At 33.4% G+C, this 23,266-nt stretch overlaps 1 protein-coding gene across 2 annotated transcripts; it reads right to left on the bottom strand.

Moving 5' to 3' along the window:
• Positions 1-3,696: 3,696 nt before the first annotated feature.
• On the bottom strand, positions 3,697-11,579 carry LOC105176031 (Ribosomal protein L12/ ATP-dependent Clp protease adaptor protein ClpS family protein). 2 transcript variants are annotated; one of them, XM_011098706.3, is made up of 3 exons: positions 11,403-11,579; positions 7,937-8,106; positions 3,697-4,031 (listed from the first exon to the last, which is right to left on the bottom strand). In XM_011098706.3, the coding sequence occupies exons 1-3, from the start codon at positions 11,467-11,469 to the stop codon at positions 3,849-3,851; spliced, it is 420 nt and encodes a 139-aa protein (XP_011097008.1). In that variant the 5' UTR covers positions 11,470-11,579; the 3' UTR covers positions 3,697-3,848. The 2 variants fall into 2 exon arrangements, with proteins under 2 accessions (XP_011097008.1, XP_011097007.1); XM_011098705.3 differs by having other exon boundaries at positions 3,697-4,110; positions 7,962-8,106; positions 11,403-11,574.
• Positions 11,580-23,266: the final 11,687 nt, after the last annotated feature.

The following is a 23,266-nucleotide window of genomic DNA, read 5'->3' as shown; positions in this document are numbered from 1 at the left end:
TAAAATGTTATGATATAACGTTGATGCGTGCAAAAGCCGCATGTATGATGAGGTTCGTGGACTCGAGATCTCTTGGGCCAAATTCTTTTGCAAGAACCTGCAATGGCTCTTAGGACACTTCTTGGGGGATAGGCAATGGCTCATCTACCTATAGAGGGGCTCGGAGGTGGAGCTTGAGGAGTGCTGCTGCTGCTGCTTAGCATTGTGTGTTGGATGAATCCTTAGAGACGGAGGAGAATGAAGACACTGGGGAGAATGAGGAAGAGGGCTTGCACGGAGAGGAGGAGAGGGTTGAATTGGAAGAGGTTGGTGGTGAGGGAGAGAAGAGATAGCCTTGTTGTTGGGGATTAGGCCCCTTTTTCCCTCAGATCCTCTGACGCCCGTCGTTTGATAGAGGAGTATGGGATCCCTCCGAACTATACTATTTATACTCCTTCCCCTGATAGCCAAGTAGATTCTCACCTCGCCAACTGCTTGTGCTTTTCACCAACCAACTTAGGGTAGGTCTTCGTTTCCCCATCACTTATTTTTACTAGGAGGCCTCTTAAATTTTCTAGGTACCCCTCAATCAGTTGGCCCACAACTTCTTCCGTCTCGTAACTAATTTTAGGCATGGTATTTTTGCACAGTAGTGATCCCTTGAGGCTCTTTTCTCATTTAGGGTTAAGCCCCAAGGCAGTCCCTCAGGAGGAGCCTTTGGGTATTTAATATTGACTTGTTGAACTTTGCTGCTTTGTATGTTTGAATCATGTTGGTTGAACTTGTTTGTTTCTTTCTACAGAAAAGATCATGTTCAACAAACTATTGAGAGATATTGCTCAGGTAGCCTTTGATGTTTGGAAGACGTTTAAGAAATGACCTTTATTTCTACTAACCAAAGAATTTACTTTAAAAGTTGATAATATGAATGTTAAAGCTTTCTTGAAAAATAAACTTGAATCACAAATTGAGAAAGTTCTTATTATTAGATGGCAAGTGGAATGTCAATATTATTGCTATGATATTGTCGTTATTAATCTCATGACAATGTTCTGGTAGATTTCTTGGCAAGAGATGGAAGCATTTGAAGCAGACTCCATCATTATGTGGCTTAAGCGTTTCAGAGAAACTTTGATGAGCTTGATAAGAAGTTTGGACAATTGACGGTTAAAGCCAAGTAGCTAGCCAAGTTCCACAAGTTGATCTTATACTGTCCAAATCGCCATCATAAGTACCAAACTTGCTTCTTGTGTGCTATGGGACTCGTTACTATAACCAATTCGAAACGCATCAACTACGGTGATGACTATAGAATCGAGAGAGCAGGGCTTTAAACCTGAACTTAGAGAACATGGCTCTAAAACTGTAGTGGTAGATTCAAGTATTGCTTGGATGAGGCCATTATCAGACTCTGGTGAAAGGCAACAATTGACCCATAGGAAGTGCAAACTCCTAATAGTTTAAGTCAACCTAGCACCTCTCCAGTTAAAGAGGGAGATATTAACCTCTGGTCAATGACAAATACCTCTAAAGTTAATAAAAATGAATCAAATTCTTGTGTTCTGGTTGATAGATATACCGAAGAATGTGGAAAAAATTGATTTTCCACAAAAAAATCAATCCAAGTAAAATCATAGTAGACACATTCAAATAAATATAACAAGACTTGGATGGTTGAGGGTCTCACCCAGAAGAAGTAAGAGAATGATATGATTTTGGAGCTCTCGCTTTAGTTCATACTATGTCATCAGGATTTTGAAAATCTCAAAACTTTATGGAAAAGTGTCGTGGTCTATGACTCATGGCGAAATAATCCTCCTCTTAAATGAGAGATATTTTGGTGTTTAAATTTATTTCAGCGGCTCTAGAAACTATAGGAAAAAGATCTCATCAAACATTTCATTTTATCAATTTGCAGAGACCTGACATGGTAGCATTTTACAAAGTCAAGGTTGCCACTGGAGAAGCTCCCTGGTATAAGACGAAAGATCTACCTCAAGAGCTTGGGGGTTATGAGTTTGTCTCACTGAGATGGATAAAATCAAATGTCCGTTTAAAATATTTTCAAATAAATTAAATGGATCATTTCTATTAAGCTCTATTATAGAAAAAAACCACCAAGTTTGCAGAAAGCTTATTCGAGAAGAAAAGAATGCTCGTTTAGGAGAATAAGTTGCATGCAATGGAGGCCACAAGGAAAAAAGCATGAAAATGATGCATGTTGGGCAATGGCATAACAATTTATGCCTTGCAGTGAAAAACAAGAAAAACCCTTTTCAGGGCAAAGATCCGGGTAACCCATATAAAAAGAACCCAACCAAAATCAGAAAAGAGCAAAAGAAAGGCTTTTGATAAAGTTAGGTAAAAACTCCAAGATGTAAAAAAACAAAAGGAAGACTGTCGCTAGAAGAGGACAAAAACGCCAACAATCAGAAAAGCGAAGAACACCAGATGACAAGCACATGGTCTACAAACCATAATGACCACAACTGAAAAATTGAGAACCAATATAGGTGAATAACGCAATAACGCTATCTAAAACAAGTTTGAAGTCCGTAATAGAAATCCGCGGGCTATTAAAATAAAGAGGTAGGAAGCAGATATCAGAAAACTTCTCCAACTCTTGCAAAAATTAATTGTCTTTAAATTTTCTAAGTGTTAGTATTCTTTCAATGTATGGAGATTTTCCCAACAAGTCAAGTTTTCTTTTCCGTAAGAGGCTAATTGTTGTCTCATTCAATAGAGGAATAAATATCTATATCATATTTCAGATGTTCCTTTTAATAAATTCAAGGTTTCTATTCAACTTGTTCATCCAAAATCTTATTAATATCTATTTTGGAGTATCTTTATGCCCTAAGGTAGAAAACGGAACAGGATTATACTCATTGTTGCTGAATGAGTCAAGTACCTACGAACCATCTGCCGCAATAGTATAGCTGTGGGAAGTCCATATAATCAGGAACTTTGACTACCCAATGGCAAGACGGTCAAAACAAAGTATGAATTTATAAGGCTTACTTTTATTTTGAAAACCTGTTGGGTCTAATTTTGAGTACATGGTTGGACTACGAGGCTTTTATCAACAGAAGGACAAAATGACATTAATTTGGTGTAGGACCAAAAGTGTTAAACTTAAAAAAATACATGACTAAATGTGTTACATTCTTAGTTGGAGGACTAAATATGCAAAACTTCTACACTTACAAGATTAAAAGTGCAATTCCCCCTCCCAAAAAACAAAAAAAAAAAAAAAAAAAAATCAACTCCGGCAACATCTACTCCCACAATAAGCTTCATCACTTCTTCCACATCTCATACAGCTTAGAATATGTTTAGGTAAATGTATAAGTTTTTCAAAATATTTTATATGATATTAGACTTATAAAATATAAATAAACTCTTTTAATTGTAATTATTTTTGTTACAAAATTATCATTAATAATATCTTATAGACTTTCTTATCTTATTTTATTCAAACACTTCAAAAAAGTTTACTTTTAGATTAAAATTCAATATTTTATAAATTCCAAAAACATCTCACAATAATTAGCCACCAGTTAAATGCATGGCATCTTCCGAAAAGTTTCCCCATCATTATTACCATCCGGACGAATAAATTTTAAATTAGGGAGCACAGAGCAGTAGCAGACAGGATATAGATCAAAAGTGAGATCGCATGGCAAACTACAGACTACAAAGGAGATAATCCACAAGTGAATATGAAATAAGTTTATTATGTGTATCGTAATCATAGTAATATGGTACTCAGGATAGACAATTCATCTTCCAACTTTTTTATGTACACATATATGCGGTGTCGAATTACATGCCAAGTTGCTACTTATAAATTACCCAAAGGCATGTTGTCAACAACCACCACTGGCAGGCTCAATTGAGCTCAAAAGGCCATTGCCTCGAAGCTGCATGCAGTGCTCTTCTGCATCAGCTTGAGCGCATATTATCACCACAGACAACCCATTGTAGTGTGCTTCTTGCATAATATTCACAGCATTATCAAGAGTCATCCCCGGTATAACCTTCATAAGTACCTGCACAACATACTCCCTTTTATTGTAATTGTCGTTATGCAGCAGCACACGATAAGGTGGAGACATTTTCCTCGACTTCCTGGAGAAACAAAAGAAAGACTTTTGTATACTTTCATCTCAATAACTGCTGATCTTTTTGGAACAACTACTCATGCAAATATCATTCACAAAGCATCAAACTCCAAAAAAGTTCAGGCGTATATTGTAGAAGTGAGAAAATAGAACAGATGTATTCGGGCAACAAACTAAAAGACGAAAACTTCTACAAACTAGTGAGTGAATTAGAGCATACAGGAAGGCCTTTCTAGAAAGACTCAACCGATACTGACCAAGGATACCGTATTATATTGAAAACGATGTCCTACCTTTCAATGAGTAAGTGATATCTGACCCAGGCCTATGCACAATAAATACATGCATTGATACTTTTGTATCCTACCCCAGCATAAGAAGGTGTGCCCAAAAGTTTAGTACGTTTTGAGTCCTTATGTGAACCTCTTTTCCCTATAATTCTTGAATTCACATCAACATCAAGCAATGGAGTTTCTTAAAATGAATAATGCAATTATTATGTATTTTCCACAATCAAATCACAAGAATACTTTACCAATTCACTTAATAACAGTTGATGGGCTTCCGGTAATGTAAAAATTTAATCATCCGAATTTTGAAGGGGTGCAAATCAACCATCATTAATATTACAAGCAATAGTGTGAACCTTGTCCAAGTGATAACTATTAACTAATTGAAAATGCAAGAAAATGCAATTAGTGAATCGAAGAAAATTTAAGAACGGGCACAGAAGAATTAACTATGCTAGCATATCATTTGAATTTGGCTTGAGTTTTTTATCCATTTGAATTTCTGTTCAAATTAAACTTTAACATTAACTAAATTCAAAAAAATTAATTTTGTTTGTGTTTTCTCAATTTTCAGAATATCACGTCGAGTTTACATCACAGATATCCTAGAAATTAGACAGTTACTACACCATAAAGAGAAAATTAAACTAGAGTTGCCACCACAAAATCAAATATGGAAAAGTCTATCTAATCTTGTCAAAAAATCAATATATAGAACAACGTAATCAAAATATTTACGGAAATGATTATATAAAATTTAATATCAAAGTTTAACCAGTTGTATAGTAGGGATGCCAACCCAACCTAACCATCTTTCGGGAATTGGTTCAACAAATCAATATTCCCCACATTGCAAAGGACCATTCACTTCAATAAATTCATCTTTCCTCTTCCTTTTCCAAGTGATACCGGCCTAACTAGTCACTCACATGAGAAAATTGATCCTTTTCAGGCAATAGAGTCGACAAACTACACACAAACTAGATCGTTTATGAGCAAAGTACACACAAGGACATTAAAAACCAATGAAGTTTATTAAACTGCTTAATGCATTGTGTGCAGAATTAGGTGGAAGAGAGAAGTAAAACAGGTATTTCATTTTTTATTCTTTTAAAGTTAGGTATGGCCTTCTATCCATTAGGTAGGGCGGAGACCTAGATGAAAAGACTTTTATAACACATAGCTGGTTTCTAGGAAAATAGTTATGAAGCCCAAAAACACCAACATGTGGCAGAATTGAGGAAAATACAAAATCAAAACGCAGGTGCTAAATTAAAAGGTCAAACTATTAGCTGGAATGGTGCTCCTCATTCAGTTTTGGACAGGTAGAAGGAGTTCTCAAGTTTCCAAGAATCTGACTTTTTGAATTAGAAAAGATAACTACAGCTACAAGACATTGTCATACTTGCAAATACATGAAATACACACAAAATGAAGACAGGATTATTTGGGGATGGGGCCATGTACATGTGAAAGTATATTATGTGGTAAATGCACATAATCAAACAAACCACTTGTTTTGATCTTTTATTTACATCCCTTTTCATTGTTTTGGTTAGGCTATGGTATTTCTACACAAGAATCAATTTTCATCATTGGAGAAAGCTAGCAAGATTGGAAACCCTGGATACAGATAATACTACCAACTAGTAAAATTAGGTAGAACAACATATGAAATATGGAAAGGGGTTTATAATAGTGTAACTTCAACCATTGGGAACGAGGATAGGACTATAATTAACAAATTCAGCTTTCAGAGACCCCATAAGCAGTATATCTGATTAATGCATAATGTTCAAATCATTCGTATGTATTCCCTCTTCTTTCAATATAAGTTATGATTAATTGATGGATCCAACTATATTTTATCTCAAGGGATGCAAATCAGAGAATCGGAGCTAAGATGAGCTTGGTACCCATCATTCAAATACCAAAGTTCAAATCCCAAAACATGGAGGAAGTTAAAAAGTTGAATGTGAGAAGACAAGGGTGTCCATGTCTTATCCATTAAAGACAACGCTGGAAAACTCTGCTCATATAAGGGTAATCCAGGATCAAACTAAAAGGATGATAATTGAAGTTTACTTTATTCCTATCTATTAGAAAGAGAATATTTTTTGTCTTTATGTTTTGGAAAGAGCATATTTAGGATTTACTTAATTGTAGGAGTCTTATACTCCCAAAACCAGGAACTAGGCAGTTTATCTAAAGAAGGGGAATTAGGTAAAAGGGAAGAAAGACAAAAACATTGTAAAATACTCTCTTTGAGAAGACTTCTTCTTTTCTTATGAATGATGTGGGGCTGGGCCGCCTCATGAATATTCACTGAACCATCTTCTTAATTAGATTGAGCTTTGCATGACAACAAGAGTGTGACACTATTTTTACATCACATGTTTTGTTTTACTCTGAAAACACATAAATGTGTTGTTAGTAAAAATCAGGTTGACCATTACTATTTTCTCATGTTCTTAAGAATATGGCATTGTCATTATTCAAGGTCCAAAAGTAGCATGGAATGACATAATGACTCCTAAATGGAAACAAAAATGATATCTGACTTCAGTTTGTCTCAGCTTTGTCTCACAATCCCCAGACAATCCTAGCAATTAATGATTGTCTGGTAAATCTTGGGATGGGAGGCATGTAAGCATCCTGGTCGGAAAGTTGCGTACAAAAATCATTCTTACCAAAAGAATAAATGTATCTTTAGATAGAGCACACAGGCCAGTATCCGGAAATATAAGAAAAACACTAAAGTCACAAAATTATCCAAACACTAAGTTAAGGTCTAAAGCTTAAAGACTCTGACTACAAAACAACAGGATTACCTATTTGTTGAGGTATAGTTTCATGTAATATTGTGATCTGAGTTTAAGCATTTATCTCCTCCACAATTGGTTAAATGTTCCTTAAACTACCTGATCTATAAAATAGGCACCATTCGGTGCTCCACAGCGTTCAAAAGGATCACAGTATCATAGTTCCTAAGCTATTCAGACTATAAGAGTTGCTGTTCTTACTTTGCCTCCAAACATCCCAACTTGTCCATTTTTAGTCTGGCACTATCCTTTCCAACAGTATTAAACCTCCAAAATTGGAAGATCTTATAACTTTGGACAGGGCAAGAAGAATAATTGCTGTCACGATGACAAATTAGAGAAACAAAACCCAGAACCTAGCTTGTCAGAGCTGAGAGAAGATTTCCACATAAGTCAAATCATAATGAAACTGATATAGAAACCAAATACATTCAATGTCCCAATCGAAGAATCTGTGAGTCCGAACCAAAGAATCTGAGAGTCCCAATAGTAAATGCTCCCATTCAATAAATAAATTTTTGATACAATATGATAAAAGAAATAACCATGTTGTATATAACACAACTAGGACTGGCTGGAGTGCTGATTAGCTAAATAACGAACGAACCAATAAAAGAAAACAATTCCGATTAATGGTGTAGGGTATAAGTTAGATATCGTAAAACTCTTTAATTAAGATTAAGGCAACCTGGAAACTTCATGCTTACAAAGAATAGAATACCTGGTTAACGTTTTGATATCCATACCTCAAATCAAACTCAGACTCCCGCCCTGGAGTTGTTTTTTCTATTATTGGTTTATCTAAAACTCCACCTTTCCCTTGACCAGCAATTGGCATTATCATCAATGTGCTTCGATTTGCCCATTGTTTATGAAGTGGGTATCTATCGCCTGTACACAGCAGTAATGCATCTTAAACGGACTCATACTTCGACAAATAAAGTTACAAAATCTTTTCACCGGAGTAAACTCGCAAAGAGGATGTTGGAGCATACGGATGAACACAAAACAAAAGGCTGTAAAGTTAGCATAGATTCAATACAATTATTAGTGGAAAATTAAAAAGCGCAAAGCAATGATTGCATGTAATAAACAAGTTAATAACTATAGGAGGTGTTAAAGATCTTTAGCATCAGCTAACCACATAGAACTTTCGCGGTCAACTCCCTCCTTTCTTAATCCAAACATGACTAACTTTGTTTCTCCAAATCATACCACATAAAATGTAAGCTATCCATAGAATTTCAAGCTATATCTGACGCTATAACTAGAAAGCCTGAGCATACTTTTCGGCCTCAACTGAATATTCATTTTAAAGTTCTACTCAAGGTCACTTTATGAAAGGATTAAATGCCATGCTAAAATAAGTAGCATGCCAGCATACTATTCTGTCTCATTACCTATATGAAGAAAAGATTATTTAATCCCAGGTAGGCTAAGACCATAGTTGGTACAGGCACACGGTGAAGGTCCCCTAGAGCCATGGTGCACGGTGTGCGCCTTTTTAAAGCATGATACATATTTACAAAAACAAATTATATATTCATACATTAATATCTTTCACCATCAATCATGCAGAACCAATTAAATATAAACACTAGAAATTATTTTAAACATTACAAACAAACATAAAGTATCTATTACTAAGACCCCATTTCTTCTTTGAAGCCGAGTCGTTGTTTGAAGATGGAGACATGACAGCGAGTCACGAGCTGCAGAGAGAGAGAGGGACGAGAGAGGACGCGTTTCTGTGCTTGTCGAAGCCGGCAGAGATGTCTGAAAGGTTTACGTCTCTTCTTTTCTCTTTTACTTTTTTTTTTATTTTTATTATAAAATTTTAAGTTAAAAGGCTGGGCTTGTTGAAACCCAGCCTTCTTTAAACTGGGCGAAGCCCAATCTTTGAAAAAAACTGGGCGAATTGCAGCCCAACCGAAAAAGGGTTGGGCTGAAGAAAGGCAACCTTAACGCGCTTCTGCGCCACACAGAAAGGCGCGCCTTCTGCAGGCCATTTTCTAAAAATGACATTGGGCTTGAGCCATGGCGCGCATTTTACAACTATGGCCAGAATATGGCAGTTGTTCTGAAAAATAGAATTACTACATCAGCCACACTAGATGTTTTACTCTGCACAAGGAACAGACTAAGACCCATCCAATCATATTAAGTGGATCGTGTCATTCTACCTTGGTGACTGGGTTAGTGAAACAATAGATGTAAGAACATAAGGAAGTTGTTCAAAATCCTATGACAAGTTTTCAAATGTTAAGTGTGATGAAAAGATAACAGATAGCTTAGACAAGTTACAAACTCTGCAAGTTGGTTGCACAGTATATAAGCTAAAGACAATCTGAGTATAATTGTACATGTGAAAGAATGCAAAAAAAAAATAAAAAAAAAATAATGAAGAACTTTCGATGTTTACTAATCTCAAATACTTTTGTAAATGAAAAGGCATATATTCTATTGGTTTGCGTTATGATCTTAGTTTGCTGATAGAAACCGTGTTTGATCACTAGACGTGGATGCCGAAAGACTACTCTATTTATGCAGAAACAAAAACGAAGAGCAAGACGAGAAAGGCAAGCATAAATATTAAGTGATCTAATTGGAACTTTTATTTGTCTTCAACTCCACATTGCAACTGCTAATTCAGAAGTTGGCTCAGTTCTTCTTCAGGAAATGGGCTCGACAGAACATTTCCAAGTGGTGCACAACACATATACGACATGCTAATAGATACTGAACTATCATGCTTACTAAACAATCCATTCTTTCTTCAAATGGGGGAATCCACGTGTCTTATGTTTTATATGTAAATCTTGTATTAAACATCACCAGATATTACATGGAACATATGAAATAAATAAAGTCGGCCTCGTTCCTTTCTTGACTTACTATTGCAGTATTGCTGAAATTTTTATATCTTCGAATTTTTCATCTATGCACCGACACCATATGATTCCGTCCTTGTCATATAAGAAGGATAATGATATAATTAAGTGTCCTAGAGAACCGATTTTGCATTCGACAGCACAACACGGTGACCTTTGTCTCTATTTGCAAAAACTCTAAATGACAAGCAATGTAACTGTCATGGAATGATTAATGAGAGGAAAGTGCAATAGTTTTCGAGCAACCCATGTCTATGTGATTTCAAGAGACCCATATATATTCAAATTGGCACACCAACATTGCAAAAACCTGTTGATAAGGCCTGATAATGACATGTAAAAAGGAGTAAAATAGTAAGTGCTACTATGATGTATCCAAATACTTAAATAACCTCAATGGCCAATGCTCGATTCAGGATTACAGGTTGGTTGAAAATAATAGTTCAAAGGATGACAAGAACTAAATGCAACCTTTTCACTAAGCTAAAATCTAACTTACTGATGCTAGCAAAATGGAACAAAGCTTACCTTTGCTTCCATCAGAAAAAAGTCAGTGAGAACATGCATCTGGCAAAGAGACTACAGTGTCATGTTATCTACTGAATATGAACAACTATCCACTCAACCAAGAAATTATTTTATGATATTTATTTATAATTGCAAAATCCACCCAGCCATCTTTATATCCCACAGAAAATGCACAATTTTCCCTAAAGGAATATAAGTAAATCATACTTAGTTACTTTTAGGAACTCAATATTCTGCAAAGTTTTTCCCAATAGCACCTCAATAAGAAGAACTATTCTGAATCTGGATAGTTTCAGAAGGCAACTACTTCCTACTTAGAACATTTATAAGAACTCTTAATACACTTAAAATTTCAATTCTATTCAACGTTTGTTCACTCCAGATATAATAAATTTAAGATTTAAGCCAATTACCCTCAAATTCCATCTCACTCAAGAATACTTTAAATAAGGAGGGCATCCCTATACCTTCTGCAAAGATAGTCTAACACGAAACTGAATTGTATTTAGCTTTCTCTAGCAACATGATGCCCAAGAATAAATTTTCCTAAACAAAAAAATTGGCTTTTTCACCTGCAAATTTCCAGTTCACATTGAGCTTCAACTAGTAAATACTTAGCAGAATTTGACAACAGACCGAAACGAAAAAGTAGATTAAATAGAAGAACAACTGAATTTTTTTAACAGCAACTGAAATAATTAAAGACGAAGACGACATAACTCTTAGAAATTCAGCAGAATGAGTCAAGAAAGAGCAGAGATTAATTACCAGATGTTGGGTGGCAGATTTGATTAGGGGAAAGAGCCACTCGTCCGCAACTAATGACGGTCTCCATTGCCTCTGTGCTCTCTCCACTCTCGCTCGCCCCACCACACGCGCACGCACACTCACTTGTGTGTTCTGTTCTCTCTGTTCAAATGAGAAAACAATAAAGAATAGAAAGTAATGGCTCTCGTGAATTACAACAATAGTACAAAATAAGGAAAGGCTGATGATACTGCCAGAGCAACTACCTTATTTCCACACCCAATTTTCTTGAATCCCTTTTTTACCCTCCACCACATCTTAATTTCACCTTTTATTTACATAATTGCCCTCAATTGAATAAATATCTCACCTTACTCCTAGCACAAAATTTCACCCATTGCATTCCTATCAGCAGGTACACTTTGTAATTTTGAATTTTTTTTTGTATATTTAGACTTAATTTTAAAAAATGTCAATATAAATCATCCTTTTTTTTTAATTACTATGAGATATTATATTTATTAATATTTCCATACGGGAGAATTTTCAGTCAAACGCTTATATAATAGTTCTGTTGTGGTACACGGTGATATTAATATCGATATATTATATAATTATCAATTATTAATCAATCATTTTGTTCTGAATCTAATAATGTTACTTCATTCTTTTTCAATCAATTAGTAAGGTGCACGCGCACTGCACGTGGACAATTAATATTTATTTTATTTTTTGTTAAAATCAAAAGGAGGACTAACTCGCAAAGCAGGGATTAACACTTCAAAACTTAAGTCAATAGTTGATCAACTGAAACAATAATTGAAAAACTTGAAATATAGTGAGAATAATGGTCTAAATAACAAAGTTAGAGTAATGTAATACGAGAATAAAGTGATAGCAAGCGCATATTGTGCAAAAATACGCAAAATTATGCTAAAAAACCCGAGAGGAAATGAGAGCAAAAGTGAGTGAGTTGGTTACCTAAATGACTGCAAAAGAGTTTCTATTTATAAACAATCACAGAGCAGGATCCTAGAAATGGGAAAAATACAAGTAACCCCCTTGTGATATCGTAAATGAACAAATTATCTCCTTATAAAAAAACAAATAACGATTTACCTCCCTCTATTTTTTAAAATATAATAATTTACCCCCCTATAATTTTTAAAATGAAGCAATTTACCTCCCTGTATAAGGAGGTAAATTGCTATAATTTTTTCATAGAGGGATAATATGCTCATTTTCAATATCACAGGGGAGATAAATTGTTGTTCACCCTCCTAGAAATGGTCAGGACAAATGAGAAGGAGATCTCCAAATCTATCTCTTAATTGAGGCATAGGGTATGGAATTAGATTGGTTCCCATCTTTGGCCTTTAATGTCTAAGTATCTACTTAAAATCATGTGTTGATCCTTATCTTTATGTGAAACCCTTTCTTGCTTCATCATCTTGTTGTGGCTGTGGGCTTAATTAGTAGCAACACATTTAGGAGAGCAAAATAGATTCTCATCACCTCATGATGAGTAGTGAATCTTTTGTAGAAGCTTACAAATCTGTGTAAATGGATATTGACTATGCTTGCTACATGGCTATCAAGAACTACTAATATACTAACTTCCTTAATTATTGATCAAGATATGGAAGTTGTGTACACAATGCTATCATGAAACCTTAAGTATAAGGACCAATTCCTTCACTATTATAACTATCGAGAAGCCGTTGTACTTAACACCTAGCGTATCAATTTTTTAAGGTTCAATGGAGTTGTCTGCCCCAATTAGCTCAAGAGGTCAAGCACAATAAATACATAACTAGCAATCCAGAGGCACCAGGCTTAAGGATCAAGGTGTACAGTAGGTCGGGTCAACCTAGGACCGGCACGGACCAACCCAAAAAAGTTCGGACTAAGACCGCCCGACAACTGTTCATAGCCGATTTTGGAGGGGTCCTGGGCCTCTAAGCGAGCTCCAATTGGGTCCATTTTTATACTCAGGCCCAACTCATGGATCGACTCGGACGAGGCCTGCATCGAGCTCAGTTGTGCTTGTTTATATATATATTTTTATAATATTGAGGTTTTCTTATAAACAATTACCTAAGTTTATAATTACCTCTTGAAATAAATAAATAATAAATTAAATTACACAAAAAATTATATATAAAAAATAATAGTTAAAAACATATAATGAATTTTAAAAAAGGCCCAATAGGCCCAGCCTAAGCTCGATGACCTGGACCATTGCGCTGAGCTGGTTAAATATATAGATTCCTAGGACAGGTCTAGGACCGGCCTAGTCCGAATTAACCCATTTTTTTATTGGTTTAATCCAGTCCTAACCCAACTCAACCCACTGTATATCTTGACTTAAGGAATAAAATACCACCTCTAGTCAAACTAAAATCTGCTGGAGTGACTAAGCTAGCCCAAGCCTAGTTGCAGTTTGTTGGTGGCCCAACTAACTTAGCTGACATGTCAGCACTACTTTCCAATCTCGAATGACATAACACTTGAAAACATATCTGCAAAGGATAACCACACCTATTGGTAATTCGGAATAAAGCCAAGCTGGCCCCAAGTATGTAACAAACTTCCTCCTAAATAGACGATTTTCCTGTTTATGTGATAATTTCTTTTTCTGCTTGACATGGCATATAACTGAACCAATGTAATCCTATAAAATTGGCCTTCATCTAGAATACTGGGATATGAAAATTGTGCTCAACTGACGACATAATAAGTCAAAGAAAGTAACTCCAATTTAAACAACCTAAACTAATTTGAATCACACTTGTAAACTTAGTCACTTACGTGTCTGTTCTCTCATTTCTATAACACTCCACCTGCAGTTACACAGGCTCTCACTAATTAAGCCCACTGATCCTTAAGTATTTGTGATGTATTCTTGCTCCCGACATAATATGTTTTGCTAGTTGGTCTGCAAAATTTTAGGATCCTCAACTGGCATTTTGACATTTTGTTGGTGTTGTTGGGCTTAATATTGATTTCGAGAATAAGGCTTATGATATTCTCTTGTATGTCATGCAACGAATTTCACAACTCTTTATCAACCAACCATGAAAGTGTAGACATCATATATAATTCTGTGTATATTATAAAAGTGTGAATGATTTATCATTTTTTTTACTTATCTCATTTTTTTTATGCCAAACATATATATTCTTTTCATATGATACAAGATTATAAATTTATGTATACAAATAAGTAATTTTGTAATTGGTTTTTATAATAATAGTTGTTAATTACTTACGCAATTGAATCGAGATAGAATTCTGACGAAAATAGATTATAATAAAGAGTTTTATTCATAACTAATACTAATTAGAAAAAATATAAAGGCTGTATAATTAGGAGAAGATATGATTTTGAGACTTGAAGAAAGCATAAAGGAATGTGAAGCAATCTGTGGAAAAATTTAATGTAAGTGAAAAATAATGCAGTTGAGTTTGCGGCTGAATGTTTGACTTGTTAGCAAATAAAGGTATAGTGGATTAGCGGAGAGGTTTAAGAGCCTAAATTATTTTGGGACTTTGGGTTTGGTCAATACTAAAATTGTTATAGATTATTATTGGGGCAGCCAACCGATTTTTTTATGATTAAGGTACTGACTTCAGGAATTTTGTCCTTGACTATGTCGGTATATGTCCCTTTGGGGATGTTGAGATATTAAAAGTTGGGGTTGAATATGGGATGTCAATATCATAAGAAGTCTTTTAAAGCATAGTTGTTTGATACGTGGAAATGGGCGCGGAGGAGACATGTGCAATAATGACTATTATGACAAATTTTAGATATTAATCACCGGAGCATCAAGTACTAGTAGGTAAATTTCAAACTTTATTCTATACGTACATGAAAATAGTGAAAGATTACTATAGACTTTATCATTGGGTACCACGTACGTTAAAAAAATAAAAAAATTAATGCTATCTGAATAATTGTGGATAGACTAACCAAATAAACTTATTTTTCACCTATGAGACAAGGTTATTCTTTAGATTAATGAGTTGAGGCTTATATTTCAGGAATTGTAAGATCGCATGACGCGATTGTATATACATATATATATATATATTATTTGATAGAAATCCACGATTTACTTCGGACTTTGGGAAAGTTTATAAGGGGCATTAGGTGATACATTTCACTATAATATTACATTCTCAAAATGGAAAATTGAAAAGAATAATTCAAATTTTAGAAGATATGAAAAGAGCTATGATGCAATGTGAAAATAGTTATGATGCGATATGAAAAGAATAATGATGCAATGTGAAAGAATCTATGATGCGAATTGAAAGAGCTATGATGTGAAATGAGATTGATGAGCCTTCGTGGCATGTCAAGGGAATTCACTTAAACATTATATAATAAATAGTGAGATTGAGTTGGTAGAAAAGAACACTATATCTCCTTTTGGTAAGCAAACTAGGAAGAGAGGAGAATAAATGATTGTCTTGTGATGAATTGGTTGTGTGATAAAGTTGATTATATTGAGATTAAATTAATTATATTCTATATATGTTGCTCATTTTGTCTTGTTGGATTGAGTTGTAGGCTCATTCATCTGCTAACAATTTTCAAGGATAGGCCTTCACCCACGGAGAGCTAGGTCTAAATCTTGCATTCTATTAGATCGTCTGCAGTTTTCTTATCATACATCAATTAAAATACGAATTACATTTTGGATGTATAAAGAGGAACTAAAAATGTGGACGGTGTGGGAATGATTTATGGTAGTTTACCTTGTGGTATTTGATATGTGCATATATATATAATCTTGTGGGTTCATTATATCTGTTGTGACGTTGGGATTACATGTGCATATTGATTATATGCGCATTTATATATATAAACAGTGTTTACTTTAAATATGATATTTAAGGGAGATATAGTCGTAGTGCCGTTAGAGGGTGCTACATAAATTTATGATAAAATCAGTTATTTATGAAAACAAACTTAGAATAAGATCACTTATTTCCTAAGTGGTTTCATAATCTTTATAATATTAACTATAAATCATAATAATATTATTCAAAACTTATTTTCTGAATTAAATGAGTTGATGATTTGTGGAATATTTAATGCACTTATTACTAGGTCTATAAGAGTTCTATTGCATCGTTTTTTAATAGGACAAAATGCATAAAAATCCACCTATATTTTAAAAAGTATGAAAAAAGAATTCTCATGTTATGAGAATAGGCTAAAAGTTCCACTGTGTTTTGCAAAATTCAGCTCAATTGTCCCCTCTCCGTTAAATCCAACTAACAGTGTTAATTTTTAAAAAATGACCATTATACCCTTACTTAATATATATTATTTCTTATTTTAATGACCGTTGGATCTTTTTTGATCAAATATTGATTGTTAGATCTAATCAATTAATCCCAATCGTTAGATTTTAAAAAAAAATAAAAGGTCTAGATTTATTATTATTACACTTGTATTATATATAATAATTTAAAATTTTAAAAATATATTCCGCTAAATCCAACTAACAGTGTTAATTTTTAAAAAATAACCATTATACCCTTACTTAATATATATTATTTCTTATTTTAATGACCGTTGGATCTTTTTTGATCAAATATTGATTGTTAGATGTAATCAATTAATCTCAATCGTTAGATTTTAAAAAAAAATAAAAGGTCTAGATTCAATAAATTATTACACTTATATTATATATAATAATTTAAAATTTTAAAAATATATTATTATTATTATATATTAAAAAAAAGAACTAACTAACCACCCCACCTCCCACCATCTCGTCGCTGCGGCAAAGTTTATTAAAATCGTCGTATCTCCATAAATGTTTTTTACCAAATCGAGTGAGGTCGGTCTCGTTAGAATAGTCTTGAAGAGATAAGTCTGATGGTGGTGGTCTGAGACCGAGATTCGACCAACGGAGACAAATCAACGAAAAATATGTTCGGCGGTCATGGCTTGCGCCCAGTCTCTCTGATTGACAAAAATTCAAATTGAAGGTATGGAAATGTTCGTCTTGAAAAGAGGATTCGAATGGTACCTTTGGCCATCGAAAACTCGTCCAGACGACGCCGAAAACTTAGAAACAAGTTTCTGGCAAAGGGGCCAAAATCATTCCCTTTTTTTTAATTTTTAATTAATTTTAATTATATTAATTAAAATATATTTTAGTTGATTAAGAATAATTATAATAATAATTATCGTAATTAAATATATATTCTAATTAATTAAAAATAATTTTAGATTTAATAATTAACAATTATAAAATTATTTGAATTTAAATATAATATAATTTAATATTTAATATTAAATAAATTAAATTATTTTAATATTTGAATTTAAATTTAATATGCAAAATTTAATATCTGTTTTTTTTTAGGGGGAGAAAAATGGCAAAAAAAAGATACAAAACAAACTAAAAAGCCGTTTATGTATATCAAAAAAGTATGAGTAATAATATGGGATGTTTTTAATTTCTTAATTTTTTATAGTTACTAAATTAACTTAATTAAACTTACATAGTAAACATAATTGATGCCTTAATAGATAATATTAATTGATGTGAAACTAATGGAACAATACCATATGCATTGAAGTACTTTTTCTATATATTTAAAATCTAATAAATAATTTTCCTAGCAATATATGATTTAATGTTTATATCATTAAATTCTTAATTGATCTCCAAATTAAATAAAAATAGTCAATAAAAATAAATATAGCACTTCAATTCATTCCAAAAGGCACAGATAAAATAAAAATTAATTACTAGAGGATTATATTATAAATAACTCTAAAGATAGTGGGCGTAAGAATTAATAAAAATAAAACAAAAATATTAACATCATATTTAATAAATAAAATAAATATAAGGATGCAAATTAATATTTCTAGAGAGACTTCATTATAAGATCTAAAATTTCAATAGAAAAAAAAGAACAAAAATGTTTAAGTATCAATGTTTTCGATGAAATAATTGTGAATTTCTCGTCACAAATATAGAGATGAAAGAAAAGTATTACGCAGAAAATTAATTGTAAAATCTATAAGTTTATAAGGACAAAATCCAAAAAGTAAAATATACTCTTCTACAAATAGGGATCTCATTCCCAGGCGGGGATACCTTCAACAGACAAAAACTTGGCTATTATTCTGTTGCATTTATACTGTGTTGTTAAATATGATTTATTTCTACTTTTCATCATCGCCCTTCATTCTCTTGACACTTTTTATTATTTCACATTATTATTCTTCAAATTCAATGCTAATTGGCGTGTTGGAGTACTAATGTTTTGTTTTACAGGTCTTTTCCTTTCGAATTCTTTCCTAATCAATTCAGGCCCATCGCTCAAGTCTGAATCCGTTGGACCCGTGCTAAAATTGCATGCATCATCAATAATATTATTTCGATATACATATTCTCAATCTTTTTAGCCAATTAATTGTTCATAATATATTTATTTATTTGAATAATTCTATAATTATTATAAACTTAAATTTGTAAAAGTACATAGTCGTATTAGCGAGCCTAATAGAGTAAATAAAATTGAAACTATTTTTTTAATTTTAGTTTAAAATTTTCAGATTTAAAAAAGATTGAAAAGTAAGAAAGGTAATTGTGTTATACTATTATATTTGCTTTTCATATTTTGTCTTGATTAGGCTAATCAAATAATAAGTTCTAGAAAATATAAAAAAGATAAATGATAAAACAAAAAAAAGATAAAATAATTAATAATTTATTGTTATTCTTTCTAATAAGGGTCAACAATAAACTTCTCTTGGTATATTTGTTGTAACGTACACAAATTTTTATATTTCTCATTTATTAGAACAAGAATATGGATATATGATGCTATAATTTATACAGTATTTTATGTTCAATTAGAGATTAAAAAAACAAGATAAATTATTGTAAGGAGAACGAAAATGAAAAAGAGAGATGGTGGAACAAGGAGAAGGAAAAGAGGGTTTTTCTTCTTATTTTCTTTATAAATATATATATGTAATATATGCATCTATGCTATTGATGTAGGTCGCGCAAAATTGGGATTGGATTGCAGAAATGGGTTCCAAGATCGGGTCGCTAGATCCTTATTTTGAGCTACCTGTTAGTGGATTCTGATTACAAAGCAAGTGTAAGACTAGCCGAGTAGCTCTCGGCGATGGCCCTCCGATCCTAAGTTAGAAATACGGGGTCGAAAAATGTAAGGTCAAAAGCACAGTAAGGTCGAAGGAGACCAAAAAATGGCGGTAAACAGTAATAAAATGTGTCCTTGAATAATCATAAATGAAACTATTTATAGCCGTACGGTACCGTCTAGGTGAGTGACATGTGGCTCCATTGGGATGCTGCCACGTCACCTGATCCAAGGGCAGTCACTAGAGTTGACTTTCAACCTAACCAAGATGGGTCAAACTTGGTCAAATACATCTAAATATACATATAAAAATGTCTTAAGAGGTAGGAGTATTTTGGTAATTAAATAATCTCCATCATCACATATATATACACCTCATTATATATATATATATATATAGAGAGAGAGAGAGAGAGAGAGATGAGCTATAGAAAGTAATAGATGGAAGTAGAGCCAACAACAAAAGAAGAAGAAGAGTGATGTGGAGAGAGAGGAAGAAGAAAAAAGAGAATTTTTGTCTTCCTCCATTATCATCAAATATAGGCAGTTTTTACAGTTGGTTTGGTAAGCCCCATATCCCTTTTCTTGTCTAATTCATGTATGAGCTGGAAGGGATGTAAGTTGAAATTGAAGAAAGTACACCAATTAAGTTGGAAGGAAAGCAAAGGGACAGGCTTTGTTTGGATTGGCCTATCCACATTTAGTGATTATGGCACCCAAGAACACCTTTGGATGTCTACTAAAATTTTGTAGTTTTGAGTAGGAGTTAAATACTTTGTTTTAATGGATAAATTTAGAAAAATATTTTATTCTCCTATTTCTGTGTATTTAAAACATTATAACTTGAGATGTAAAAAAGTTCAATTTATATGATTCTTGTGTATAATGAAACTAAACGTTATAGTTTGTAAACATTATATTTTTCAAAGAGTATACGTGTTTTCAGAAAATTTTGAAGTAGTATTCTGAAATCTATTACAGTTTAGATCAGGCTGTACTAAAATCTAAATAATTCATTGTATAGAAATCTAAATACAACTAGAGACATAGGAGAATATTCAGAGTAAAAGTGGGAGCTGTATCAATAGTATTTTAATTGGGGGTGAATTGTGAGTTATAATAAAGTTGCTGTCAAATCTGTCTGGAAACGACTAATTAGCAGGAAAACTTGAGTCCTTATATTTTATTCTTATTAGCTGAAAGCGTGAATTTACAATGAATCAATATTTGAAATCTTACTAAGGGCTGGATCAACATGGAAACACTCACACAACAAATTAAGACCATCCGTGTTCTAGTGATTGCAGTAAGTCAATAATCAGTGCCAACGATATGTGTTCCATTTCCTCTTAACATTACTTGTAAGTGTGAATTGTGCTTGAAACAAATTACTACATATGGTATGATTGATTTTGATGCTTTACTTTGAATGATGGTGTTGTGGGGCAAGACGAGAAACCGTATTTTTTATGTCCCATGAGTTGTATGACATTATGACTATATGCTTTTGAATAAGAGATGCGATAATATCAATCTTACTTGACTAGTTCCTTACAAGAATGTTAATATATAAAAATTAGGAAGTGATGAAAATTGAATTTTAATTATTCTACCCCCTATGGGTCCGTAAGGAAAAAAAAAAAAAAAAAAAAGAGTTACGATGTGAATAAAAAAAAGCTTTGATCTAAATTAAAAGGAGTCATGATGCAAATGAAAGAGTTATGATGCGAAATGGAAGGCCTCGGTGGCTCTTTGTAGTTTACAAAGGGTAATTCACTTAAACATTGACGACTAATGTTGAGGCTGAGTTGGTGGAAAAAGACATATACCACTCTCTTCTAAGCAAACTAAAAAGAAAGAATTTGATTGATTGTCTTATTAAGAGATAATTGAATTGTGAAATACAATGAGATGTGTTGGAATCAACTTAATGATATTTTATACATGTCGCTCATTGTTGCTCGTTTAAACTTGCCTTAACGTACATGTATAGACAATGTTGGTTATTTACTTATTGAGTTGCATGCTCATTCTTCTGCTAATATTTTTAGGTATAGACCTTGGTACCTTCACTCATAGAGGAATAGGTCCACATTGTGCATTACAAATCGAGTCGGGCTAGTGCACAGTGTTCACCTCACAAGTTAATGAAATTAGAAGTCATAATTTTTTATATACTGAAAGTGACTATGGCTTGTGAACAAATATAATACTTCTATTCTGCTATACGTGACAGATACATGTATAAATGTTGCGAATGAGATGGTGATTTATGTTGATAGAAGTATGTTTGTATAACTTTATAACTGACTATGGACTGGTTATGTTATCTATGCATAATGTTGTTTATGTGTGCTCAATTAAGTGGCATAAAATAGTAGTATTTTTAGAGGGAGTCACATTAAGTGGTACCGGAGGATATTATCATTAAGGAGTGTGATATTAAGTGGTTCCAGAGTAGGGATTAGATCCTTTAGAGATTTTTGTGAACAATCACGTTATTGAATAGGAAAACCATATACTATGAATCATATTACAATTGTGCATTTCTTATAGGACGGACGTTCCAGGTGAACACATTATTGGCCCAAATCGATACATGGTGATGATCATGCATGCATCATGGATTAGAAGCCCAAAATATAAATATCCACAACCGGATGTGAATCCATTTCATGCAATACTTCATAGCATTTATACAAAGGATGGGCTCGACCAAGACAACCCGGATAACACGGTCTACAAAAAACTATGAGGTAGTTAGGAAATAGGGTTATAAAGATACTTGCAAGTAACACTGATCTTCCAGAAGTGGAAGAATGGTTAAGAAATATGGTAAGAGTTTTAGATAGAAGTGTACTTCTAAAAAAAAATTGAGGTACGCAGTGTCCCTTCTGAAGAAAGATGCTTTAGGCTGTGGGAATATGTTCCAAGGAGTAGGGTCGATCAAGCACTTTAGCTTGGAATGATTTTTTGAAGGCATTTGCCAAGAAATACAGCCCACAAGGTTGAATTTCTTGAATTGAAACAACATGACTTGTTTGTTGTTGACTATAAACTGCAATTTGTGAGGTTATCAAAGTATGCTCTAGAAGATCTAAACACTGCAGAGTTAAGGAGGGACAAATTTGAAAAGGGTTTGAGGTTTGATATTCAGGAAAAAATGACAATCAAGCCTCCAAGTTACAGTGTGCTAACGTAAGAACATTGAGAGCCGAATAGACATCGTTAGGAAAGAGTTTTGCTGAGGTTAAACGGAAGAAATTGGCAAGCAATTTCATTCTATTTCCAAACATTGAGGTACTGTTTCATTTAAGGATTTTGGTTCTCAAAGAGGTGGTTATAGAGGTCGAGGAAGTGGGCAGACTAATAGGTATTACAAAATCTAAAAGCTCGGGATCGAGGTAGGAGAAGGCGTCTCCTCAACTACATCCCTTAATTCATGAAGATATCTTTATTTCTAAAAGATACCTTCATCCATAATGGACTCCAACCACCCTCGAAGAAATGCGGGTCTCCAACCGTCAAAAGATAACCCTCCACCAAATCTGAAGGGATCCTCCAACCACTAAGGACTCTCCATCGAATCTAAGGAGGACTCTACATCATCTAACAATTTAGAGATTATGCTCCCCAAATTTGTGATCTTCTCCAACCAACTTAGAATTGCTTATAAATATAGAGCTTCGCCAATGGGAGAAGACATGTTTTTATATTTTGAACCTACATACT

The sequence above is a fragment of the Sesamum indicum genome, linkage group LG13 (assembly GCF_026168435.1).
Source record: "Sesamum indicum cultivar Baizhima isolate 11 linkage group LG13, ASM2616843v1, whole genome shotgun sequence".
In the NCBI taxonomy this organism is placed as follows: Eukaryota; Viridiplantae; Streptophyta; class Magnoliopsida; order Lamiales; family Pedaliaceae; genus Sesamum; species Sesamum indicum.
This window is presented reverse-complemented; position numbering and strand designations above follow the sequence as displayed.